Source organism: Taudactylus pleione, unplaced genomic scaffold (assembly GCF_031769625.1).
Source record: "Taudactylus pleione unplaced genomic scaffold, aTauple2 ptg000738l, whole genome shotgun sequence".
NCBI classification, from domain to species: domain Eukaryota; kingdom Metazoa; phylum Chordata; class Amphibia; order Anura; family Myobatrachidae; genus Taudactylus; species Taudactylus pleione.
The window spans coordinates 1625036-1649626 of NW_028285140.1; the positions used below are offsets into that span (position 1 = coordinate 1625036).

At 48.0% G+C, this 24591-nt stretch overlaps 1 protein-coding gene across 6 annotated transcripts in view; it reads right to left on the bottom strand.

The window, feature by feature from the left end:
* The window catches only part of CACNA2D4 (calcium voltage-gated channel auxiliary subunit alpha2delta 4), a 512905-nt gene that overhangs the window by 312163 nt on the left and 176151 nt on the right, over positions 1 to 24591 (bottom strand). For all 6 annotated transcript variants that reach the window (XM_088457118.1, XM_088457115.1, XM_088457117.1 and 3 more), the window contains one exon: positions 18842 to 18922. In XM_088457118.1, the coding sequence (XP_088313244.1) occupies positions 18842 to 18922 (81 nt within the window). The remainder of the gene's footprint in view (positions 1 to 18841; positions 18923 to 24591) is intronic.

Sequence of the window (24591 nt, forward strand, 5' to 3'; positions counted from 1 at the left end):
GTCGGCTTAAATACAACATGGCTGACGTCACGGCAATGCCGGCCCCCCAGTCACCGGAGCTCCCAAACTGGTGCAAATATAAAATGTACTTCTCCAGGGGAACACGCTGACTTCTAGAGGACAAGCCTGCGGTGGCAGGAACACAAAGCCTGCTCGTTATAAACCGTGTAGATAAATACAGAATAAAGCAACAATTTAGTGTTACATCCAATTACTTTGAAGCCAATTACTCCTCTATTTACATATATTCACAACATAAACACGGACTTTGCTTAGAACACAGAGGTCTCTTCCTATTAGACACGGATCATTCACTGAGGTACCATCCAAGTAACACCGACAGCGCTTCATGTGGTTACGCTGGAACAGAAACGCATTAATACCATGTTACGACTGCCTTCATTTAATATAATGGTCTAATAACTTTAATTGGCTTGATTCAATTATTAATGAGGGAACACTTTACAGAAGGAGCAGAATGATTTATTCAGTTATTTTAACTCTGAACAGCAGCAATTCCATGAATCGGGTGCAATAATTTATTTAGCAGGCTATAAGAAGGATGTTGGTAATTACCATCTTCCTTTGGTTTTGTTTTTCAGGCTGCTATTAATGATTTAGGATTCTGGACCCTACTGCGGCAACCACAATCACATGACACCTGATTTAGTGAGCAGATAGGCTTTGGAATGCCCCTCTGAGCTCTGGTCTGCTCTATGATATCCTGTCTCTCCCCCCTCTGCCATCACATGATAAGCTGAGAGCTATGGCACTGCATCCAGCAGCCATTTTTGTTTAGTCTTCAGACAGATTTTGAAAAGAGATAATGATTTGTAGAAGAAGAGCTAGCAGAGGGGATTAAAAAGCTACATAACTTGCTATGTGGGACTGCTTACAGTCAAGCCGGCCATACACCGTGCCACGCAATGGGGGATCCGACGTCCAACATATCGGGCGGTCCCCACACACAGAGCGATCAGGTGGCCGACCCCCTGATATGCCGGCTCCCCACACCCCCACCCGCATAGCGCTGAATGGGATCGCACATCGCATCCCCAGGTCAACTGAACCTGCAGTAAGATCTGGGGGTGCGATGTACGACCCCACGGGAGCGCGCTCTCTCCGATATCATGCCCATACACGGTACGATAGAGCAGCCAAATCGTACCAATCCGTCGGATCGGCTGCTTTATCGCACCGTGTATGGACACTTTTAGTGTGATCACATTGGGTTTCCATCGAGCATTTCAATGAAGGGTGCTCCCATGCTTCAGTCATGTGTCAATCTAACTCTATTGATTGGTAATGAAGCAGAGCCATTCCTCTCAGGTGTAATAGTAAATTGGCCAGCAGGGGGAGCTGTTGCACCCACACCATAGCTGAGCAGAGAGAGGGCAATGTCTGATGGGAGTTTCAGAGGAGGAAAACTAAAGCGACAAACTCTCAGTCAGATTATCAGGCGAATTAATGCGGGAGGGAAACCGTTCCCCTGTTACGCCATATCGGTTCCTTTCCTGATGTGCTGCGCACCGCCTGGCCCATCACAGGCCTTAAGGGCCCAAAGGCTCTCTATGTAAGAAGCGCTCGATTAGCGGGCGCCGAACAGGAAAAAAAACAAAAACGCTTAGTGACATTATGGTGCCAATCCGGGGTGGCACGCACGACCAATCTGCGGACAGATCTAGCGATTTTCCTACGCTTCTCAGTCACATATCCAAGTGCTGGTAAAAGGGACTAATTGCCTCGTAGCGTGTGTGTTCGCACGGACGAGTACAAATCACTAAACGGGCGAATATACTTATTTAGTTCTGTGAGCGCATCGCGAATGTAACTGCGGCGGACTTGCGTGCGACACTAAGTCTTCCCCGATGTCTCTCTTACAGGGTAGGCTCGCCTAATGGTAACACCAAAATCTGGAAACAATAGGTCTGATTCAGCAGGGAGCGCTATTCAGCTTATACGCACGCAGCGCAGTGGCTAATATCAGCGCTGATATGTAAATGTTTGCATTCGCATTGCGATCGCAGCCTGACATAAGGACACCACTTCCTCTTACTCACATCCGTATACTAAAGGAACATAGCGAAACAATCGGTAACATCGAGTAACATCGGACCCATACACACAGAGGGGGTCATTCAGACCCGCTCGTGAGCGGCAGTACGCTCGCAAGCGGGTCGATGTTCCCCCACTGCGCATGCGCGAGACCCGGCGAGCGACGGGCTCTCCATCGCTCCGGGTCTCGCACCAAAGGGGGCGTGCTGTCGATGTTGATTGACAGCACGCCCCCTTTGGTGGGCGTGCCTGCCAGACGGAGGCGTTCCCATGGGAACGCCTACCGTCTGAAGCCGGCCCCACTGACATCACTAGTGATGTCAGTGGGAGTGCTCTCGGCTCTGATAGAGCCAAAATCACTCCAGGGCTTGCGGCAGCGAGACCCTACCGCAGGGTCTCCGTCGCATGCCCGATGGTCGCGATGGTCTTGACCATCACGACCATCATCATGGACGCTCGCTATAGCTGTGGGTGGTAACCCACAGCTATGCGAGCGTCCATGAGGACGCTCCTAAAACAGGTAGGAGGGCCCTGACTCAGAGCGAGCGCTCTGGTCAGAGCGTTCAGCTCTGCATCAGGCACAGATATGGCAGGCCAGACCTCACTGAGGAATTGCTAACTTCAGCACACACTATGAGGCCTCAGGCTGCGTCTGGTATCGCAGTGGCTAATTTATGCACGCCCCTGCAACGCCGTCCCAACGCACTGGCACGCCTGCGTTCAGCCGACCAACCCCATCACCACCCACAAACGGCACTTCCTGTCATTCACTCTGCCCCGGGTCTGCGTAGTCTCTGCGATCGCTGTCCCGATTACGTGCATATAAGCAACTGCGATCTTTGCTGAATCAGGCCCAATATGTGTGACCTACGTTTCTGTATACAGTACAGCACACTGCAGCACGGGCAGATACTATAACTATACATAGAACTGTGTAGGTGTCTATACTGTAATTCTATTTCCCATTTTATGCAGCAGAGACACCAGGCGTGATGGCGGCGTCTCCCCGCGCACAATCACTAGCAGCGCAGAGGTGACGGCAAGGTGAGCCAGTAACGATCCGCGCCAGGTAATGTGGCAGCCAGGAGATTAGATGCCGCTTAGAGCATCAGGTGAGATTGTTTCCTAGCGCGCAAACATCTATCACAGCCGCGAACAAACACACATTGTGGCCATCCAACCCTTTAAGAAAGATAAGGGGTTCTCGCACGCTAAGGAGGACCCCCTTCCACCAGCAAGGAACAGATGGGAGATTATACAGAAGATTAAATTCTCAGGAGCTGAGAGCCAGCAGTCAGGCTGACAGCGCATCCACGTCGCCACGGCAACCCAAAATCCACCAGCTCGCTCAGCTGCGGGGGTCACCGTGCGCAGGCAGAATCCAGAGCGGCAGATAATGCAACCTCTGCTAACAGTGCCACTATTTAATCAACTCCAAAGTTATTTACCCATACAGAAATAAATATATATATATACACACATACATACATACAGTGCATCTGAAGCCAGTGGCGGCAGCTGTTTGGAGGGAAGAATCAATATTCATTCATGAGCTTGGGGGCATAATTATCACAGGCCAGAAAGGCCCTACGGCGCCCGATTTTATACGGCTTCTTAAAAAATTGCAAAATACATCAATGGGTTATAGTCAGTGACAGCGCTGCCACCACCGGCAGTAAGTAAGCGAAGAAGGAACTCCTGAACCTCAAATTAACTATGGCGTAGCGTTATGGGCCGAAAAGTATGTTTCATAAAACAAGGTTTATTTAAAAGTCTCCTTTGAGCGCCTTCTTTTCTAAATACTATATATATATGTATATATAATATATATATAATTGTTTCCCTATAGCTCCACCCCCAGTTCCTGGACCTATTTTTCCGGAAAAATAGCCCTGAGTAAGCATAACCATTAAATGGCGCAAAGAAACCTATTTACCAAGAATCGCATCAGTACACGCACCGACGGCAATAACTCACGACTGCGATGACAGAAGCATAATCCATGAATATAAAACCATTTTTTTTTTTATTTAAAAGGTTTTTGATCATTTTCTTCAGCTATATTTTTTTATTTTTACACTATTTTTGGAAAAAATGTTTTTAGTAAATGTAACTAAAAGCCCAGTATTGTAATTTCAGTACTACTGCGCATGTGCGAGCTGACCAGCCAGACTCGTACCCTGTGACTGGCGCGAATTAGCCGTAAATGAATCCACTCCCACTGTGGGCTAATAACGCCAGGGCACCTGGTGTCGTTAAACTTTACCAATGATTTTTAAACAAATATACGTGACAATAAGGTATTTTTTAATTGGATCTTTAAAGAAAAACCGAGTCATAAATATCCCAAAATTTGAAGAACTGCGACCTAATAATTTCTTAGTAACCAATCAGCGAGATGCAGCAAGATCCCGGCGACAGCGCCGCGGTGCGGAACCTCGGCAATTTGTGGGGTGTATGTACGACTGGGTTATAAACAGGTATATAAAACATTTATTTCACCATCATCCATGAAATTAGAGCAAAAACGTTCATAACAATGAAAAAAGCCAATGACTACAAGAAATGACGCACTAGGGACATAAAATGTGCCGTAATGTCTACGAAATCGTCAGACGCCAAACAAACCATCTGCAGCCCGAGATGACTGTGTGACAATTGTGTAACGTGCAGCAAACACGTATGTGTGGGTGTCACTGTCTCCGTTGTGTAATGATTGGATGCCGAACGCTATGCACTGTGCTCAGCTGTCATATTTATATATATATTATATACTCCCACTCTGTGGGGTTACTGGGTCGGCAATGAGGTGGTTAATTCATGGAGTGCTGGTGCCAGCTTCTTACCCAGCAGAGGGGGACTCAGGAGGCACACGGAGAAGCCGGTCACCATGGCAACGCAGAGTGCCCCACTTAGGCTGTGCCGGGAAAGCAGAGGGACTAACGGAGATCCCATTGTCTTCTGCTGAGTAATAAGCTGAATGTAGCACAGAACGCAGAGGGGAAGCACCAGGGGGGGGGGGGGCCGGAGAGCCAGAGGTTCTCCCAATAATAACCCTAAATCTGCTGGAAGTCAGAAAATACAGCAAGAGATTCCTATCACCCTATTCTAATATCTATGTATTATTACCCCTCCTAATACACAGACATCAGGACACACTGACATCCCCCCTCCTCCTAATACACAGACATCAAGGGACACTGACCTCTCCCCTCCTCCTAATACACAGACATCAGGACACACTGACATCCCCCCTCCTCCTAATACACAGACATCAGGGGACACTGACCTCTCCCCTCCTCCTAATACACAGACATCAGGACACACTGACCTCTCCCCTCCTCCTAATACACAGACATCAGGACACACTGACATCCCCCCTCCTCCTAATACACAGACATCAGGACACACTGACCTCTCCCCTCCTCCTAATACACAGACATCAGGACACACTGACCTCTCCCCTCCTCCTAATACACAGACATCAGGACACACTGACTTCTCCTTCCTCCTAATACACAGACATCAGGGGACACACTGACCTCTCCCCTCCTCCTAATACACAGACATCAGGACACACTGACCTCTCCCCTCCTCCTAATACACAGACATCAGGACACACTGACCTCTCCCCTCCTCCTAATACACAGACATCAGGACACACTGACTTCTCCTTCCTCCTAATACACAGACATCAGGACACACTGACCCCTCCCCTCCTCCTAATACACAGACATCAGGACACACTGACGTCTCCCCTCCTCCTAATACACAGACATCAGGACACACTGACCTCTCCCCTCCTCCTAATACACAGACATCAGGAGACACCTCCCCCCCCCTCCTAATACACAGACATCAGGACACACTGACTTCTCCTTCCTCCTAATACACAGACATCAGGACACACTGACCCCTCCCCTCCTCCTAATACACAGACATCAGGACACACTGAGCTCTCCCCTCCTCCAAATACACAGACATCAGGACACACTGAGCTCTCCCCTCCTCCTAATACACAGACATCAGGACACACTGACCTCTCCCCTCCTCCTAATACACAGACATCAGGACACACTGACCTCTCCCCTCCTCCTAATACACAGACATCAGGACACACTGACTTCTCCTTCCTCCTAATACACAGACATCAGGGGACACACTGACCTCTCCCCTCCTCCTAATACACAGAAATCAGGACACACTGACCCCTCCCCTCCTCCTAATACACAGACATCAGGGGACACACTGACCTCTCCCCTCCTCCTAATACACAGACATCAGGGGACACACTGACCCCTCCCCTCCTCCTAATACACAGACATCAGGACACACTGACCTCTCCCCTCCTCCTAATACACAGACATCAGGACACACTGACCCCTCCCCTCCTCCTAATACACAGACATCAGGACACACTGACTTCTCCTTCCTCCTAATACACAGACATCAGGGGACACACTGACCTCTCCCCTCCTCCTAATACACAGAAATCAGGACACACTGACCCCTCCCCTCCTCCTAATACACAGACATCAGGACACAGTGACCTCTCCCCTCCTCCTAATACACAGACATCAGGACACAGTGACCTCTCCCCTCCTCCTAATACACAGACATCAGGACACACTGAGCTCTCCCCTCCTCCTAATACACAGTCATCAGGACACACTGACCTCTCCCCTCCTCCTAATACACAGACATCAGGACACACTGACCTCTCCCCTCCTCCTAATACACAGACATCAGGACACACTGACTTCTCCTTCCTCCTAATACACAGACATCAGGGGACACACTGACCTCTCCCCTCCTCCTAATACACAGAAATCAGGACACACTGACCCCTCCCCTCCTCCTAATACACAGACATCAGGGGACACACTGACCTCTCCCCTCCTCCTAATACACAGACATCAGGGGACACACTGACCCCTCCCCTCCTCCTAATACACAGACATCAGGACACACTGACCTCTCCCCTCCTCCTAATACACAGACATCAGGACACACTGACCCCTCCCCTCCTCCTAATACACAGACATCAGGACACACTGACTTCTCCTTCCTCCTAATACACAGACATCAGGGGACACACTGACCTCTCCCCTCCTCCTAATACACAGAAATCAGGACACACTGACCCCTCCCCTCCTCCTAATACACAGACATCAGGACACAGTGACCTCTCCCCTCCTCCTAATACACAGACATCAGGACACAGTGACCTCTCCCCTCCTCCTAATACACAGACATCAGGACACACTGACCTCTCCCCTCCTCCTAATACACAGACATCAGGACACACAGGTCCTCATTTAAGAGCCGCTCGTAAGCGGCCGCTCGTTCGTTATGAGCGATGTTCGCACATCTGCGCATGCGTAGGGATTGTAATACGCATGCGCGAACCAGTCAGTGCGGCCGAAAATCGTTTGTTCGCTAAATAGCGAATGCCTGCTATTTTGAGTGACAGGAGGTGGCGTATGTGGGTGGTAACAGGGGAAGGTGCTTGAAAACGGGGAGTGGAAATCAGAACGCAGGTGTGCTTAAAGGTCAAAACGGGCGTTTTATGGGTGTGCATAATTAATACAGCAGCGTCATTGACCACGTCACTTGGTTGTTTTACAGTCAGAACTGCTCGCAAGATAGCGGTAGGAAAAACCAACCACAAGAATAGCGAGCAGTTCAGACGCGGTTCGATGTTCGAGATTAATCTATTAAATAGCGGACATGATGTATGGTGTGAGCGGCCAGGGGGCGTTTTTCTGAATGAGCAAGCGCAAATAGCGTCCGGCTCTCAATCAGGCCCGCTGACCTCTCCCCTCCTCCTAATACACAGACATCAGGGCACACTGACCTCTCCCCTCCTCCTAATACACAGATCTCAGGGCACACTGACCCCTCCCCTCCTACTAATACACAAACAGGACACACTGACCTCTCCCCTCCTCCTCCTAATACACAGACATCACGACACACTGACCTCTCCCCTCCTCCTAATACACAGACATCAGGACACACTGATCTCTCCCTCCTCCTAATACACAGACATCAGGACACACTGATCTCTCCCTCCTCTTAATACACAGACAACAGGACACACTGACCCCTCCCCTCCTCCTAATACACATACATCAGGGGGAACACTGACCCCTCCCCTCCTCCTAATACACAGATATCAGGGGACACACTGACTTCTCCCTCCTCCTAATACACAGACATCAGGACACACTGACCTCTCCCCTCTTCCTAATACACAGACATCAGGGGACACAGTGACCTCTCCCGTCCTCCTAATATACAGATATCAGGACACACTGACCCCTCCCCTCCTCCTAATACACAGACATCAGGACACACTGAGCTCTCCCCTCCTCCTAATACACAGACATCAGGACACACTGACCCCTCCCCTCCTCCTAATACACAGACATCAGGACACACTGACCTCTCCCCTCCTCCTAATACACAGACATCAGGGGACACACTGACCCCTCCCCTCCTCCTAATACACAGACATCAGGACACACTGACTTCTCCTTCCTCCTAATACACAGACATCAGGACACACTGACCCCTCCCCTCCTCCTAATACACAAACATCAGGGGACACTGACCTCTCCCCTCCTCCTAATACACAGACAGGGGACACTGACCTCTCCCCTCCTTCTAATACACAGACATCAGGGGACACTGACTTCTCCCCTCCTCCTAATACACAGACATCAGGACACACTGACCCCTCCCCTCCTCCTAATACACAGACATCAGGACACACTGACCTCTCCCCTCCTCCTAATACACAGACATCAGGACACACTGACCTCTCCCCTCCTCCTAATACACAGACATCAGGACACACTGACTTCTCCTTCCTCCTAATACACAGACATCAGGGGACACACTGACCTCTCCCCTCCTCCTAATACACAGACATCAGGACACACTGACCTCTCCCCTCCTCCTAATACACAGACATCAGGACACACTGACTTCTCCTTCCTCCTAATACACAGACATCAGGGGACACACTGACCCCTCCCCTCCTCCTAATACACAGACATCAGGACACACTGACCTCTCCCCTCCTCCTAATACACAGACATCAGGACACACTGACCCCTCCCCTCCTCCTAATACACAGACATCAGGACACACTGACTTCTCCTTCCTCCTAATACACAGACATCAGGGGACACACTGACCTCTCCCCTCCTCCTAATACACAGAAATCAGGACACACTGACCCCTCCCCTCCTCCTAATACACAGACATCAGGACACAGTGACCTCTCCCCTCCTCCTAATACACAGACATCAGGACACAGTGACCTCTCCCCTCCTCCTAATACACAGACATCAGGACACACTGAGCTCTCCCCTCCTCCTAATACACAGACATCAGGACACAGTGACCTCTCCCCTCCTCCTAATACACAGACATCAGGACACACTGACTTCTCCTTCCTCCTAATACACAGACATCAGGGGACACACTGACCTCTCCCCTCCTCCTAATACACAGAAATCAGGACACACTGACCCCTCCCCTCCTCCTAATACACAGACATCAGGGGACACACTGACCTCTCCCCTCCTCCTAATACACAGACATCAGGGGACACACTGACCCCTCCCCTCCTCCTAATACACAGACATCAGGACACACTGACCTCTCCCCTCCTCCTAATACACAGACATCAGGACACACTGACCCCTCCCCTCCTCCTAATACACAGACATCAGGACACACTGACTTCTCCTTCCTCCTAATACACAGACATCAGGGGACACACTGACCTCTCCCCTCCTCCTAATACACAGAAATCAGGACACACTGACCCCTCCCCTCCTCCTAATACACAGACATCAGGACACAGTGACCTCTCCCCTCCTCCTAATACACAGACATCAGGACACAGTGACCTCTCCCCTCCTCCTAATACACAGACATCAGGACACACTGACCTCTCCCCTCCTCCTAATACACAGACATCAGGACACACAGGCCCTCATTTAAGAGCCGCTCGTAAGCGGCCGCTCGTTCGTTATGAGCGATGTTCGCACATCTGCGCATGCGTACGGATTGTAATACGCATGCGCGAACCAGTCAGTGGGGCCGAAAATCGTTTGTTCGCTAAATAGCGAATGCCTGCTATTTTGAGTGACAGGAGGTGGCGTATGTGGGTGGTAACAGGGGAAGGTGCTTGAAAACGGGGAGTGGAAATCAGAACGCAGGTGTGCTTAAAGGTCAAAACGGGCGTTTTATGGGTGTGCATAATTAATACAGCAGCGTCATTGACCACATCACTTGGTTGTTTTACAGTCAGAACTGCTCGCAAGATAGCGGTAGGAAAAACCAACCACAAGAATAGCGAGCAGTTCAGACGCGGTTCGATGTTCGAGATTAATCTATTAAATAGCGGACATGATGTATGGTGTGAGCGGCCAGGGGGCGTTTTTCTGAATGAGCAAGCGCAAATAGCGTCCGGCTCTCAATCAGGCCCGCTGACCTCTCCCCTCCTCCTAATACACAGACATCAGGGCACACTGACCTCTCCCCTCCTCCTAATACACAGATCTCAGGGCACACTGACCCCTCCCCTCCTACTAATACACACACAGGACACACTGACCTCTCCCCTCCTCCTAATACACAGACATCAGGACACACTGACCTCTCCCCTCCTCCTAATACACAGACATCAGGACACACTGATCTCTCCCTCCTCCTAATACACAGACATCAGGACACACTGATCTCTCCCTCCTCTTAATACACAGACAACAGGACACACTGACCCCTCCCCTCCTCCTAATACACATACATCAGGGGGAACACTGACCCCTCCCCTCCTCCTAATACACAGATATCAGGGGACACACTGACTTCTCCCTCCTCCTAATACACAGACATCAGGACACACTGACCTCTCCCCTCTTCCTAATACACAGACATCAGGGGACACAGTGACCTCTCCCGTCCTCCTAATATACAGATATCAGGACACACTGACCCCTCCCCTCCTCCTAATACACAGACATCAGGACACACTGAGCTCTCCCCTCCTCCTAATACACAGACATCAGGACACACTGACCCCTCCCCTCCTCCTAATACACAGACATCAGGACACACTGACCTCTCCCCTCCTCCTAATACACAGACATCAGGGGACACACTGACCCCTCCCCTCCTCCTAATACACAGACATCAGGACACACTGAGCTCTCCCCTCCTCCTAATACACAGACATCAGGACACACTGACCCCTCCCCTCCTCCTAATACACAAACATCAGGGGACACTGACCTCTCCCCTCCTCCTAATACACAGACAGGGGACACTGACCTCTCCCCTCCTTCTAATACACAGACATCAGGACACACTGACCCCTCCCCTCCTCCTAATACACAAACATCAGGGGACACTGACCTCTCCCCTCCTCCTAATACACAGACAGGGGACACTGACCTCTCCCCTCCTTCTAATACACAGACATCAGGGGACACTGACTTCTCCCCTCCTTCTAATACACAGACATCAGGGGACACACTGATCTTTCCTGACCTCTCTATATTGCCGAAATAATACATGGGAGTATCCCTACATCTAACGTAAACGGAGATTTTCACCACTATTTAGGGGTCTTCTCACTTTGATAAATAGACCCTTAAAACCATACAAAAAAGAAAAGTTTAAAACTTTCTGGAATACAGTACAACCATCGGAGAGTTCTGCTTCTCTCCTCCCGTCCTGTACAAACCAGCAGCTTTTCAAACTCCCTGATTATCGGTGGCTTTGTCTGTTGGCTTCAAAAAGGTGATACTGTAATATTAAATGCACAACAAACAAGATAATGTATTGAATATTATTGTCCTTTTAAATCTGACATCCAAAATCAATGGAATCGGAGGTTTTAGAAACCTGCCGCTTAGTAAATACACCCCTGACACCCAGGAGTGATACTCCCACACACTATCAGAGAGAGAAGGCTGCTTGGGGCCCCTTAGAAGCTCCAGTTAATTCTTTATTTCATTGTAATACGTGTGGGTTCCTTTTTCTGGGAAGACGGTAAAACCCGGAAATATATTACATGCATTGAAAAAGCCGGAAACAATGTAAAGTGTATTGGAAAAGCCGGAAATCATATTACATGTATTGGAAAAGCCGGAAATCATATTACATGCATTGAAAAAGCCGGAAATCATATTACACGCATTGAAAAAGTCGGAAATCATATTACATGTATTGATAAAGCCGGAAATCATATTACATGCATTGAAAAAGCCGGAAATCATATTACATGTATTGAAAAAGCCGGAAATCATATTACATGCATTGAAAAAGCCGAAAATCATATTACATGCATTGATAAAGCCGGAAATCATATTACATGCATTGAAAAAGCCGGAAATCATATTACATGTATTGAAAGAGCCGGAAATCATATTACATGCATTGATAAAGCCGGAAATCATATTACATGCATTGAAAAAGCCAGAAATCATATTACATGTATTGAAAAAGCCAGAAATCATATTACATGTATTGAAAAGGCTGGAAATCATATTACATGCATTGGAAAAGCTGGAAATCATATTACATGTATTGAAAAGGCTGGAAATCATATTACATGTATTGAAAAGGCTGGAAATCATATTACATGCATTGGAAAAGCTGGAAATCATATTACATGCATTGGAAAAGCTGGAAATCATATTACATGCATTGATAAAGTAGGAAATCATAGTAAAGACTTCAATAAGTTCACAATTGTTTCCAGTTTTTTCAATATATTTACTATAGTTTCCGGCTCCTCCAATGCATTAATATGATTTCCGGCATTTTTATGCGTTTAATAAGATTTCCGGCTTTTCCAATACACTTTACATTGTTTTCGGCTTTTACCCTCACCCCTTTTTCTGGAATTAAAGTTCATATACTGCGGCCCCCTTGAAAACACTGCGTCATTACAGGGTCCCAGCAAGCAACGCAGAGCGCCGGATTCAGAGGCGCACAGTGAGGATGCCGCAGTGCGCACGCATCCCGATGCTTACCGCCAGGAGCCGCAGAACTAATTTGGATGCAGAGAGGCAATTTCCGTGGGCGTTTCCGGGTGGCAGCAGGGGGGTGACTAGCCAGGCGCGGGCGTGTAACAGCGGCAGCACTTTACTCGCGCTGTTTCTGCGGCCATGTGATTGTGCGCCTCCATAGGGATGGTGCAATCAACGTGTGGCCGATGGTGCGTCTTAATGCGCACAGAGGCTGGTGGGGGCGTCTCTTTACGAATCCCATCGGCTGCACCATTAGCATAAAGGCGCGGTCGCGGCTGCCTTAGCGAGCACCTCTGAAGCAGGCCCAGGAAGTGCAGGTACATTCCCTGAAATGTTCCCTTATAACTTTCGCTGTCGGTAAGCGGGGAGAAGGGGGAATTAGAGGAGCAGCAGAGAGCAGGGGGAGGGGGGCACAAATATTACACCCAGGTGCAGAACATTTGCAGGATGGAGAAAGGGTTTGAGCTACAGAGCCACCTCTCTGACATGTTACATGTGGAGGGCAGCCACACACATAGGAGGAACACGGATCTGATAGGATGTGACAGGCTGCGAGCGGAGGGAGCCGCACTGCCCGGAGCCAGCGCCAAGCATCACATCCGCTCCCTGTGCCAAGAAGCCCCTCACCCCCCAGCATCTGTACACTACACGGAGGAGGAGGAAACCCTGACTGGGATATAGGCCAAGAGGGGCTGCTGGGGAGACTGGCGATAGGTAGATCTCACATTGCTGACCTGGCCGCTGACCACCAGATCCTCTCTCAGCCTGGAAGCTACATAAACAGTATTTCCCAGTAGTATATGCACCTGGGTTACACCATGAGAGATCACTGACACCTGAGTTACACCAGGAGAGATCACTGACACCTGGGTTACACCATGAGAGATCACTAACACCTGGGTTACACCATGAGAGATCACTGACACCTGGGTTACACCAGGAGAGATCACTGACACCTGGGTTACACCATGAGAAATCACTGACACCTGGGTTACACCAGGAGAGATCACTGACACCTGGGTTACACCAGGAGAAATCACTGACACCTGGGTTACACCATGAGAGATCACTGACACCTGGGTTACACCATGAGAGATCACTGACACCTGGGTTACACCAGGAGAGATCACTGACACCTGGGTTACACCAGGAGAGATCACTGACACCTGGGTTACACCAGGAGAAATCACTGACACCTGGGTTACACCATGAGAGATCACTGACACCTGGGTTACACCAGGAGAGATCACTGACACCTGGGTTACACCATGAGAGATCACTGACACCTGGGTTACACCATGAGAAATCACTGACACCTGGGTTACACCATGAGAAATCACTGACACCTGGGTTACACCAGGAGAGATCACTGACACCTGGGTTACACCATGAGAGATCACTGACACCTGGGTTACACCATGAGAAATCACTGACACCTGGGTTACACCATGAGAGATCACTGACACCTGGGTTACACCATGAGAGATCACTGACACCTGGGTTACACCATGAGAAATCACTGACACCTGGGTTACACCATGAGAGATCACTGACACCTGGGTTACACCAGGAGAGATCACTGACACCTGGGTTACACCATGAGAGATCACTGACACCTGGGTTACACCAGGGGAGATCACTGACACCTGGGTTACACCATGAGAGATCACTGACACCTGGGTTACACCAGGAGAGATCACTGACACCTGGGTTACACCATGAGAGATCACTGACACCTGGGTTACACCAGGAGAGATCACTGACACCTGGGTTACACCATGAGAGATCACTGACACCTGGGTTACACCATGAGAAATCACTGACACCTGGGTTACACCATGAGAAATCACTGACACCTGGGTTACACCATGAGAAATCACTGACACCTGGGTTACACCATGAGAGATCACTGACACCTGGGTTACACCAGGAGAGATCACTGACACCTGGGTTACACCATGAGAAATCACTGACACCTGGGTTACATCATGAGAGATCACTGACAGGTGGGTTACACCATGAGAGATCACTGACACCTGGGTTACACCATGAGAGATCACTGACACCTGGGTTATACCAGGAGAAATCACTGACACCTGGGTTACACCAGGAGAGATCACAGGCACCTGGGTTACACCATGAGAGATCACTGGCACCTGGGTTACACCATGAGAGATCACTGACACCTGGGTTACACCATGAGAAATCACTGACACCTGGGTTACACCATGAGAGATCACTGACACCTGGGTTACACCATGAGAGATCACTGACACCTGGGTTACACCATGAGAGATCACTGACACCTGGGTTACACCATGAGAGATCACTGACACCTGGGTTACACCATGAGAGATCACTGACACCTGGGTTACACCATGAGAGATCACTGACACCTGGGTTACACCATGAGAAATCACTGACACCTGGGTTACACCATGAGAGATCACTGACACCTGGGTTACACCATGAGAGATCACTGACACCTGGGTTACACCAGGAGAGATCACTGACACCTGGGTTACACCAGGAGAGATCACTGGCACCTGGGTTACACCAGGAGAAATCACTGACACCTGGGTTACACCAGGAGAAATCACTGACACCTGGGTTACACCAGGAGAGATCACTGACACCTGGGTTACACCATGAGAGATCACTGACACCTGGGTTACACCATGAGAGATCACTGACACCTGGGTTACACCATGAGAGATCACTGACACCTGGGTTACACCATGAGAGATCACTGACACCTGGGTTACTCCAGGAGACATCACTGACACCTGGGTTACACCATGAGAGATCACTGACACCTGGGTTACACCAGGAGAGATCACTGGCACCTGGGTTACACCAGGAGAAATCACTGACACCTGGGTTACACCAGGAGAAATCACTGACACCTGGGTTACACCAGGAGAGATCACTGACACCTGGGTTACACCATGAGAGATCACTGACACCTGGGTTACACCATGAGAGATCACTGACATCTGGGTTACACCATGAGAGATCACTGACAATGACATTGGAATAAGACGAGCACAAATGTCGAAAATATTAGCTCAGCACGCGAATGAGAAAACTCAGCAGTGAAGGTGTTAAAATTAAACGGGAATCTGCTTTATTGCTGCGGACAGATGGCAAATATCACTGTAATACTGCGAATAGATTGCAGCAGGAACATTATTGTAGTATTAGCATAAATGGGAGGGATTTATACACATTACACCAATCAGAAGCCGGCACCGATTGTCATCTTCATTCGCTAGAGATGCAATCATATGAAATCTATACACACATATATGTACATTGACCTTCCACGGAGTATAACCCACAAACCAGAATACGTTTAGTACAATATATAGATGTAGAGCATGAAGAGATTGCTCCGCGTCACACAATGGCGCTTCCAGGGGTCCCGTACCCGCAGGAAGGATGTGGAAATGCTGATATACAGAGTTACGTGGAAGCAGGCGACCCTCATCATGAACGCAGGGGCCTCCTGGGCATCACAGAAGGTGCATAATGTTATATCCCAGTCTGGGAACTGTCAGAGCTCGTCAGCAATCTCACAGCTCTCTCCTACTGACACATCCGCCGCCTGACGCCCTCCGCCGGGGCTCTGCGTGATGGACGGTTTAGCAGACAGTGTCAGACGAGAGGACAATCGCGCAGTATCGGTCATTGGCAGACACAGACTGTGATAGTCTTCATTCAGATCAAGTGTGAACCTCTCAAATCGTATATATTTATTTATTTGAAACTAAAAGCTCGGAGATAGGAACGTATTTTAATAATAATTGAGAAGATCTCGAAATCTAGATTCCGGCGCATGTTGAAAAGGAGGAAATTAATCAATGTTTTCCAGATATGTTCAGTATATGAGCAATGATGATCTGGCCACAATCAACAGCTGATTGTTAGGATTAAAATACCAAACCACTGTACTTGCAATACCATGGCTAACCACAAGGTTTGCTGTAGAATCATTGATCGGCAGCCCTGAAAGGCAGGTGGTTGATGCCCTTATGGGGAGAGGGGCCACAAAAACAATGCACCCTCCCAAGAGGCCACTAAAACCACAATAAAAGTGCTGGGCCCCATCGCTGACACTCCAGTGATCTCAGTATCATGGACAGGGGTTCACAGTGTGAGAGGTCTGACCGGTCACGCCCCCTAATACTGGGACCACCACTATTTACCCCGGCACACAGCCTAGGTGGTGGGGACTAGCTGCAGGAATTTTACGCACGGTGCTGGGGGTCCGAGCAGATTCAGACCACAGACGCCGCAGATTCATAAATTAACGCAGGACCAAGAACGCAGTAATTTGAAAGCATGCGCTGTCCACTTTTCCTTTACTGACATGCGCAGTACAATTCTGTCAAGGTGCCACCTGGTGGCAGAAAAATGTGTTGCAGGGAGTTTCATTATAACGCTTTGGGAAAGACACGTGACGCCATGCAAAGAGTCGATACATCGCCATGTTAAATGTTGGCTTAACACATGTTATATCTGTGAATAGGTGCTATGTACCACTACATGTGTACCGTGGATAATACAAGAAGCAGTGACAGTTTCCACATACATTGCGATTTGCAATTCATTCTTACAGTAGATGATAAATACATCCCACACAACATTCTGTGCTTCCCCAGAAACCAAAGCTTAACAGAGCTGAATAGAGCAGATCACACAGTAATACCTGAGCAGGTTACCAGGCAAAATATTGTCTCCTAAGTGGATAATGTTGACTTTATCTAGTATCTGACAAGATCTGTGTTGACATCCATCAATTCCTATTACAGCTTTGTCATTGTACAGCACAGAGCACTATGTAGTGGGTGTCCTATATAGAGTTTATCCCTTTGTATATGACACTTACTTTTCTCCTAACTATATAGTGCTACAATAGGCTCTATCAGCATCTGTCTGTCAGCCGTGTTGTCCGGAGGATTAACTATGTGCATAGAATGCGCAGGACTACACAACTTCTATATGTATAATATATTTATAGTGTATTTCTGTATTTTAAGTTACCTAGACTTCGCTGGTTTTATACACATACACACGTCACAAACACATAGACACACACATAGATACACACAAAGAGTTTTTTTTTTTACTCTTTTATATATATTTTTATTCACTTCTCAAAAGTACCATCTAGGCAACAGAAAATACAGAAATGCAATATAATACAATGCGGGGTTGATTTTGTGTTAGGACAAGTCCATCTACTGGGTGCGAAATTACACTAGAAGGAAAATGTAAAAATGAAAAAAAATACACAACCTTCCTTAGCGCTATGAGGGGTTTGCAGCCTCACAACCGAATGCAGTATTTGCTCTTCATGCAAACACAAAGTTTGCAATTTCACCCCTTAAAAGTGCAACATGGTTTGCAACAGGGCAAAATGTGCCCCTAACTCTAATGTGCACCAACCTCTAATGTGCACCAACCTCTAATATGCCCCTAACTCTAAGGTGCACCCAATCTAATGTGTACCAACCACTAATGTGCACCAACCTCTAATGTGCACCAACCTCTAATGTGCACCAACCTCTAATGTGCACCTACCTGTAATGTGCACCAACCTATAATGTGCTCCTAACTGTAAACCAGCACATGAACAGAATGTGTTGTGCTTTGCAAACAAATAGGATCAACATACTAATCAAAGTGACCACCCCTTGATACCAGCAACAGTAAAACCATCCTACCTGCAGCGATGGCCGTCTTGTTGTGGACCGTAACAGATACGGCGGTGCTGACTGTTGCCGCCTCCGGCTTGGGACTCCCTTCTGCAAAGACAGAAATGCCCATTAGAGAAAGAACTGCAAATAGGAATGCGGTGTGTGTCGAATCAGGAAAGAATGATGAGAGGTGTAAAGCACCCCCTCCCTCTATTTACCTATATATCGGTATAATGTTTTTACACATAAAATTCCATTTTCCTATGTGAAGTATCTTTTGCTCAGCAGGCTGACATGAGGAAATTATCTTCTTTTTATTACTTTGTAAAAATGAAATATTTACTTATAGTTAAATAAGAAAACAAGGTATATATATATATATATATATATATATATATATATATATATATATATACTGTACATACATATTCCTTTTTTTACAGCTGACCAAACTAAATCTCTCCCCGAAGAAAGCCATTATAGCCTGGGTGTAGCCTGCACCATGTAACTTTTTACACTGCTAGTATCCTACTGAATGTGTCTCCTCCCTCCACTTTCCATACTGCAACACCCACAGGAAAGGAAAGGAGTAGAAAATGTGAATAATTATAAAAAAAACAAAGCAATTAATGATTAAATAATCAGGACAGGTTTAATATACAAGATAACGCTCATAGGTTGACAAATGCACGTTAAATGTATATATGGAATTAATTTATACAGGTATTACCAGCCTAATCCCCCCCCCCCCCCTGCCTCCGTGAACCTGTTCTTAATTCTCCAATGTTAAACCAGGGATGAAAGGGTTATGGAGATGCCAGGGAGCTGGAGGCATGATATGGTGGATTCCAGGGAAAGGTTAAGCCAGGGACCATGATCTCTATACATTGTATGTTATCGAAAGGGGATAGGGCATGTCCTATCCCCATGATGTGAGCAGGCACTGCAGGGTGAGGTCCTGTGTGATGTATGACCTCTGTCACATCACATGTAGGAGATCATTGTGACACGCACAGGTGACTGTGCGTTGATCATTGCCGTACAAACCTATTCACCATGAATGGGGCTTACCTCCCAACTTTCCACCTCAGGACACGTGTCCGCAGGCCAGACAGCAGGATAGTTGGGAATTATGGATAAGGGCTGCTGACCGCAACGCAATGGAGTTGACAGTGTCCTACGTGAGAAAGCAGAACTAGCGACCACAGACGTCTAACGGGAAGATGCTGCTAATAAGACAGGATGCCAGGACTGTTCCCACTCCCAGATACTACATCGAGAAGGATCAAAAAGCCAGAACTACCATCATAGATGGTGATAATATTATGCCGCAAATCTGCATTTTTTTTTTTCAAATGCAAATGTAAAACAGCTAAATAAATGTGCGTGAAAGGGTAAATCTCAGCAATAAATTGTATTTAGTCAGGCAAACTAATTTAAATTAAGCTGAAACACGGCAGCGCGTCTACATGGAAAGGAAATATCATTGGAACAGCTTCTGTGCAAAGAACAGGTCAACACCGCATTAGGACGGACATATTTTCTGCATTCATATGTGGCAGCGACGTCAGGGACATAGAAACACTGCTGAGACCGCAGGAAGAAGAAGTATTTTCTCATCCACAGTCATAATACGAGACAGCCCAGCTGCTTCACTGTACGGATAAAATAACCACTTCACAGTTACATACAATGCTGAGCAGAATGATCTAACAGAGAGAAAGAACCATACTCCCTATGAAAGTGGGTGCTGGATGCTCTTCAATGACACAATCATGACAAACTGTTATCTTCTAAATTGTTTACCCATGGATTCCACAAAGGAATCAGTTTAAACAGTGGACAATAAATAATCCGGAGATGCAGCTTTTTAGCATGAATAGGAGCAAGGCCTATGCACATGTTCCAAAAGAAAAACATACCAACCGGGAACCTAATGTTATAGCAGGAATTGTGGTAGACGCTAGCGTGATCCACAAAGTGATCTAAAGACTATTGATTGACAGAAGTCTGGTAATTGACAGAAGTCTTTTGATTAGTAGAAGTCTGGTGATGGACAAACACTGTATGTCAATTAAACTCCAGGAAACTTCTCAAGCAGTGCAGCCTGACCAACACACACAATTGTATACTCAGGAACCAATAAAAGTGAAAATGAAACCACTCTTGAAGAGAGTACTGCCACCATGGTACCACCCCATCAATCAGTTAGAACACTCACAAGACAAAACAAGAACATGTTAGCCAAAGTGTGTTCTAGATGGTTACAACAGCACAACAACCCTAACTAGAGTTGCAGACAATGTTATGTTTCCATTCGGAAAAAGATCCTCCTGTGATATGGTGGGGGGTTTGATTCTACAAGAGGTGAAAAGGATGATGGATCTGGACATAGAGAGATTGGATGCTGTCAGCTGGTCTCGCTTGTGGGGCCAGCTGAAGCCCCCTTGAGTGGGTGGTTGAAGGTCTCTTTGTGTTTTAGCTTTGGGCTTTTCTTCTTACACTCCCCCGTAGAATTTTTTTTGTTATTAATGTTTTTTTTTATGAGAAGGTGGTAGATAATGGTGGTGGGTAGTGATAAGGAATTTAGGGCCTGATTCTGACCCGCTCGCGAGCGCATAGCACTCGCAAGCGGGTCGATGGTCCCCCACTGTGCATGCGCACGCCGGAGCCGGCTCCGGTGTGCGCATGTGCGAGACCCGGCCAGCGACAGTCGCTCCGTCGCTACGGGTCTCGCACCAAAATGGGGCGGTTGTCGATTTTGATTGACAGCTCGCCCCGTTTTGGAGGTGGGCAGGGGGTGGCTGGCCAAACGGAGGTGTTCCCGAAGGAACGCCTACCATTTGGGGGCGGCCTCAGTAGTGAGCTTCCGGCTCTATTAGAGCCGGAAGCTCACTGGGGCTTGAGATGGACGAGACCCGTTGCAAGCCCGATGGTCGCGACAATCACCTGGCCGCTCGCAAAAGGTCACCCACAGCTTAGCGAGCAGCCAGGAGGCCGACACTAAAAAAAAAATAATGCCGCCCTGATTCAGAGCGAGCACTCTGAAAGAGCGTCCGGCTCTGAATCAGGGCCTTAGACAGATAAGTTTTATTTAGATAGGTGTTGTGTGATACAAAATCCTTGCTTAGTTTTTCCTGGTAGGTGTTAGGTAGTACGTGTGTTAGGTTTGGGTATTATGGTTTGTTATGAGGGCATAATATGGGAATATGTTATGTGTTCCTAAGTTATTTTTGTTATGTACTATTTTTATATTTAATCTTTTTATTTTATTTTATGTAAATTTTATAAATGCATTTTTGCAAGTTTAATTAAAAAGGAAGTTGCAGAAGACGGCGCAAACACGGCTCACGTGCGCAGAAATGGGTTAAATGTATTAAAGTCACAAATGAAGAGATGAAATCAGCTTTAAACCTCGGCCCTGAGAATCAGATGGGACATGATAAGTATTTGTGGGGTGTTAATAATATTAGTATTTAGTATAACCTTTATTCAGGTGGATATTTTAACAACTACTGTACTGTATGTGGTTTGTAGTTTTCTTAAGCTGTTATTAAAGTTTTTAAGACAAGAGTATAAGACAGGAAGCTGGAGGGTGACAGGTGATGAGACGTGTGTGGCAATGAGAAGCAGCTAACGAGGTTCATTGTCACTGTTCCATATGACATAGGTGTACACGGCCTCTTCCTATCACCCCGCGTACAACTCAAACACATCTTATCCAGCGACTCTGGCCCTGATTCAGACCCGGTCGCAAGAGCTGAGCGCTCGCAACCGGGTCGATGGTGGCCCACTGGGCATGCACACGACGGAGCCGGCTCCGTCGTGCGCATGCGCGAGACCCGGATAGCGACGGGCACTCCGTCGCTCCGGGTCTCGCAACTAAGGGGGCGAGCTGTCGATGTTTAGTGACAGCTCGCCCCCTTTGGTAGGCGGGCTGGGGGTGTGGCCGGCCAAACTGAGGTGTTCCCGAAGGAACGCTTACCGTTTGGGGGCGGCCCCACTGACATCACCAGTGATGTCTGGGGCTTGCAGCCATGAGACCCTACCACAAGGGTCTCGTGACCATCGCGACCATCATCATGGCCGCTCGCTATAGCTGTGGGTGGTCACCCACAGCTATGCGAGCGGCCAGGAGGCCGCACAAAAAAACCCAAAAAACGCCCTGATTCAGAGCGAGCGCTCTGTCAGAGCGTCCGGCTCTGAATCAGGGCCTCTGTCCTTATCCATAGTGGTCCAATGAGGACCAGGACCTCTAGAGACTCAGGTCTATCACACTTTCTACGTCACCTGACTGCTCCCATCTACTGTAAATAGGAAAAACTAAATTTACCTGTTTAGAAATATATATTTATTTTACACCTCTAAAAAATTTGTATTATTCTTTTTTTTGTGTGTGTCTTGGATAAAACGCTGCCATTAGACATTGCGCATTTCCATAAGTGTTTTAGTGACGGGTCCTCCCGCTGTGTGATAGCTGAAAGCAGGTTTATGTTTGCAGATGTGTAGTCTTCAAAGGGCGCTCCTGAAAAGCACGACAGCCCCTAATTGCTGTTATGTACAGAGATACTGTATTTGTAGTCTGCAGACAGCGTGGAAGCCGTCAGAATGCACGACACAGAAATGTGACTCACACAAGTGGGAAGAGACAAATATCAGCGGGATACACGTTTCACTGTGATGGGGAGAAGGAAAGAGATCAGACAGGAGAGAAATTATCTGACGGAAACTACAAGTCCCAGCAGATATACTTATAGTGACAGCGTATAAATGTACCAGGAGAGCTTACACTCTAAGTGGGATATTGAATTAATGGTTAATCCGTTCTCCCGGCCGAATCCGTTCGGCAGCCGCTGCGCTTTACGGCAACGGGATCTCGCACAAAACTTTTCTGCGAATCGGGCATTCATCCAGCCGGGTGCGAGACGGGCTGCTGTTACCAGCGTTTAAAAGCAGCGGCAATGGTGATTCGCACCCTTCGCCGACAATTGAATTCTCCCTTAAGGGCCTGATTTAGAGATTTACGCTAACACGCTGGTTAGCGCACTTCTGTAATATTTTGGGGTCTGGCTGTTCTGCGCATGTGCAGAACGGGTCCTGCGATCTCGCTTGCAGACCCCACCAAGCTGTTTGAGGGTGGAGCTGATGAGTGGCTGGCCTCCAATCCTGGAAATGGAGGCGTGTCGCCCGTGTTTTCAGGGAGGGACGAGGCCAGATCTGCATCAGTGGACGCAGATTTTCTGGCCTCGCAAGTGACCATGACCCGTCCAGGCTGTGGTAAGCTTCAGCTGGCCAAAGGAGCAACCATCGCCAAAGATGGTCGCCATGGTGATCCCAGGCTCTGCAATTCCGTCCATCTCTGATGAATCAGCTCCTACATGTTCCCACCACGAGCACACACCAGCTCTGGGATAGTCAGTAACTATTTATGCTTATTCATTATTCATATCATATAGGTGGGATGGTATTGAAATACCGACGGCTTTTTAGCTGCCAATTCAAATACCACCTCTGGAAACCGGACAGCTCGAGATCCCGACGCGACTACGTAAGTAATCTAATCCTGTCCTGCCCCCTCCCCTAACCCACCCTTAGTGGTTCCTAAAACTAACCTCCCGGGGGTCGCCTAAGCCTAAGTCCCCCCCAATGGTGCCTAACCCTAACCCCCCCTCCTGGCACCCTAAACCTACGTCTCCCGGGGGGGTGCCTAACCCTAACCTCCCCCCATGAGTGCCTAACCCTAATCCTCCCTCGCCGCACGCTAACACTAACACTCC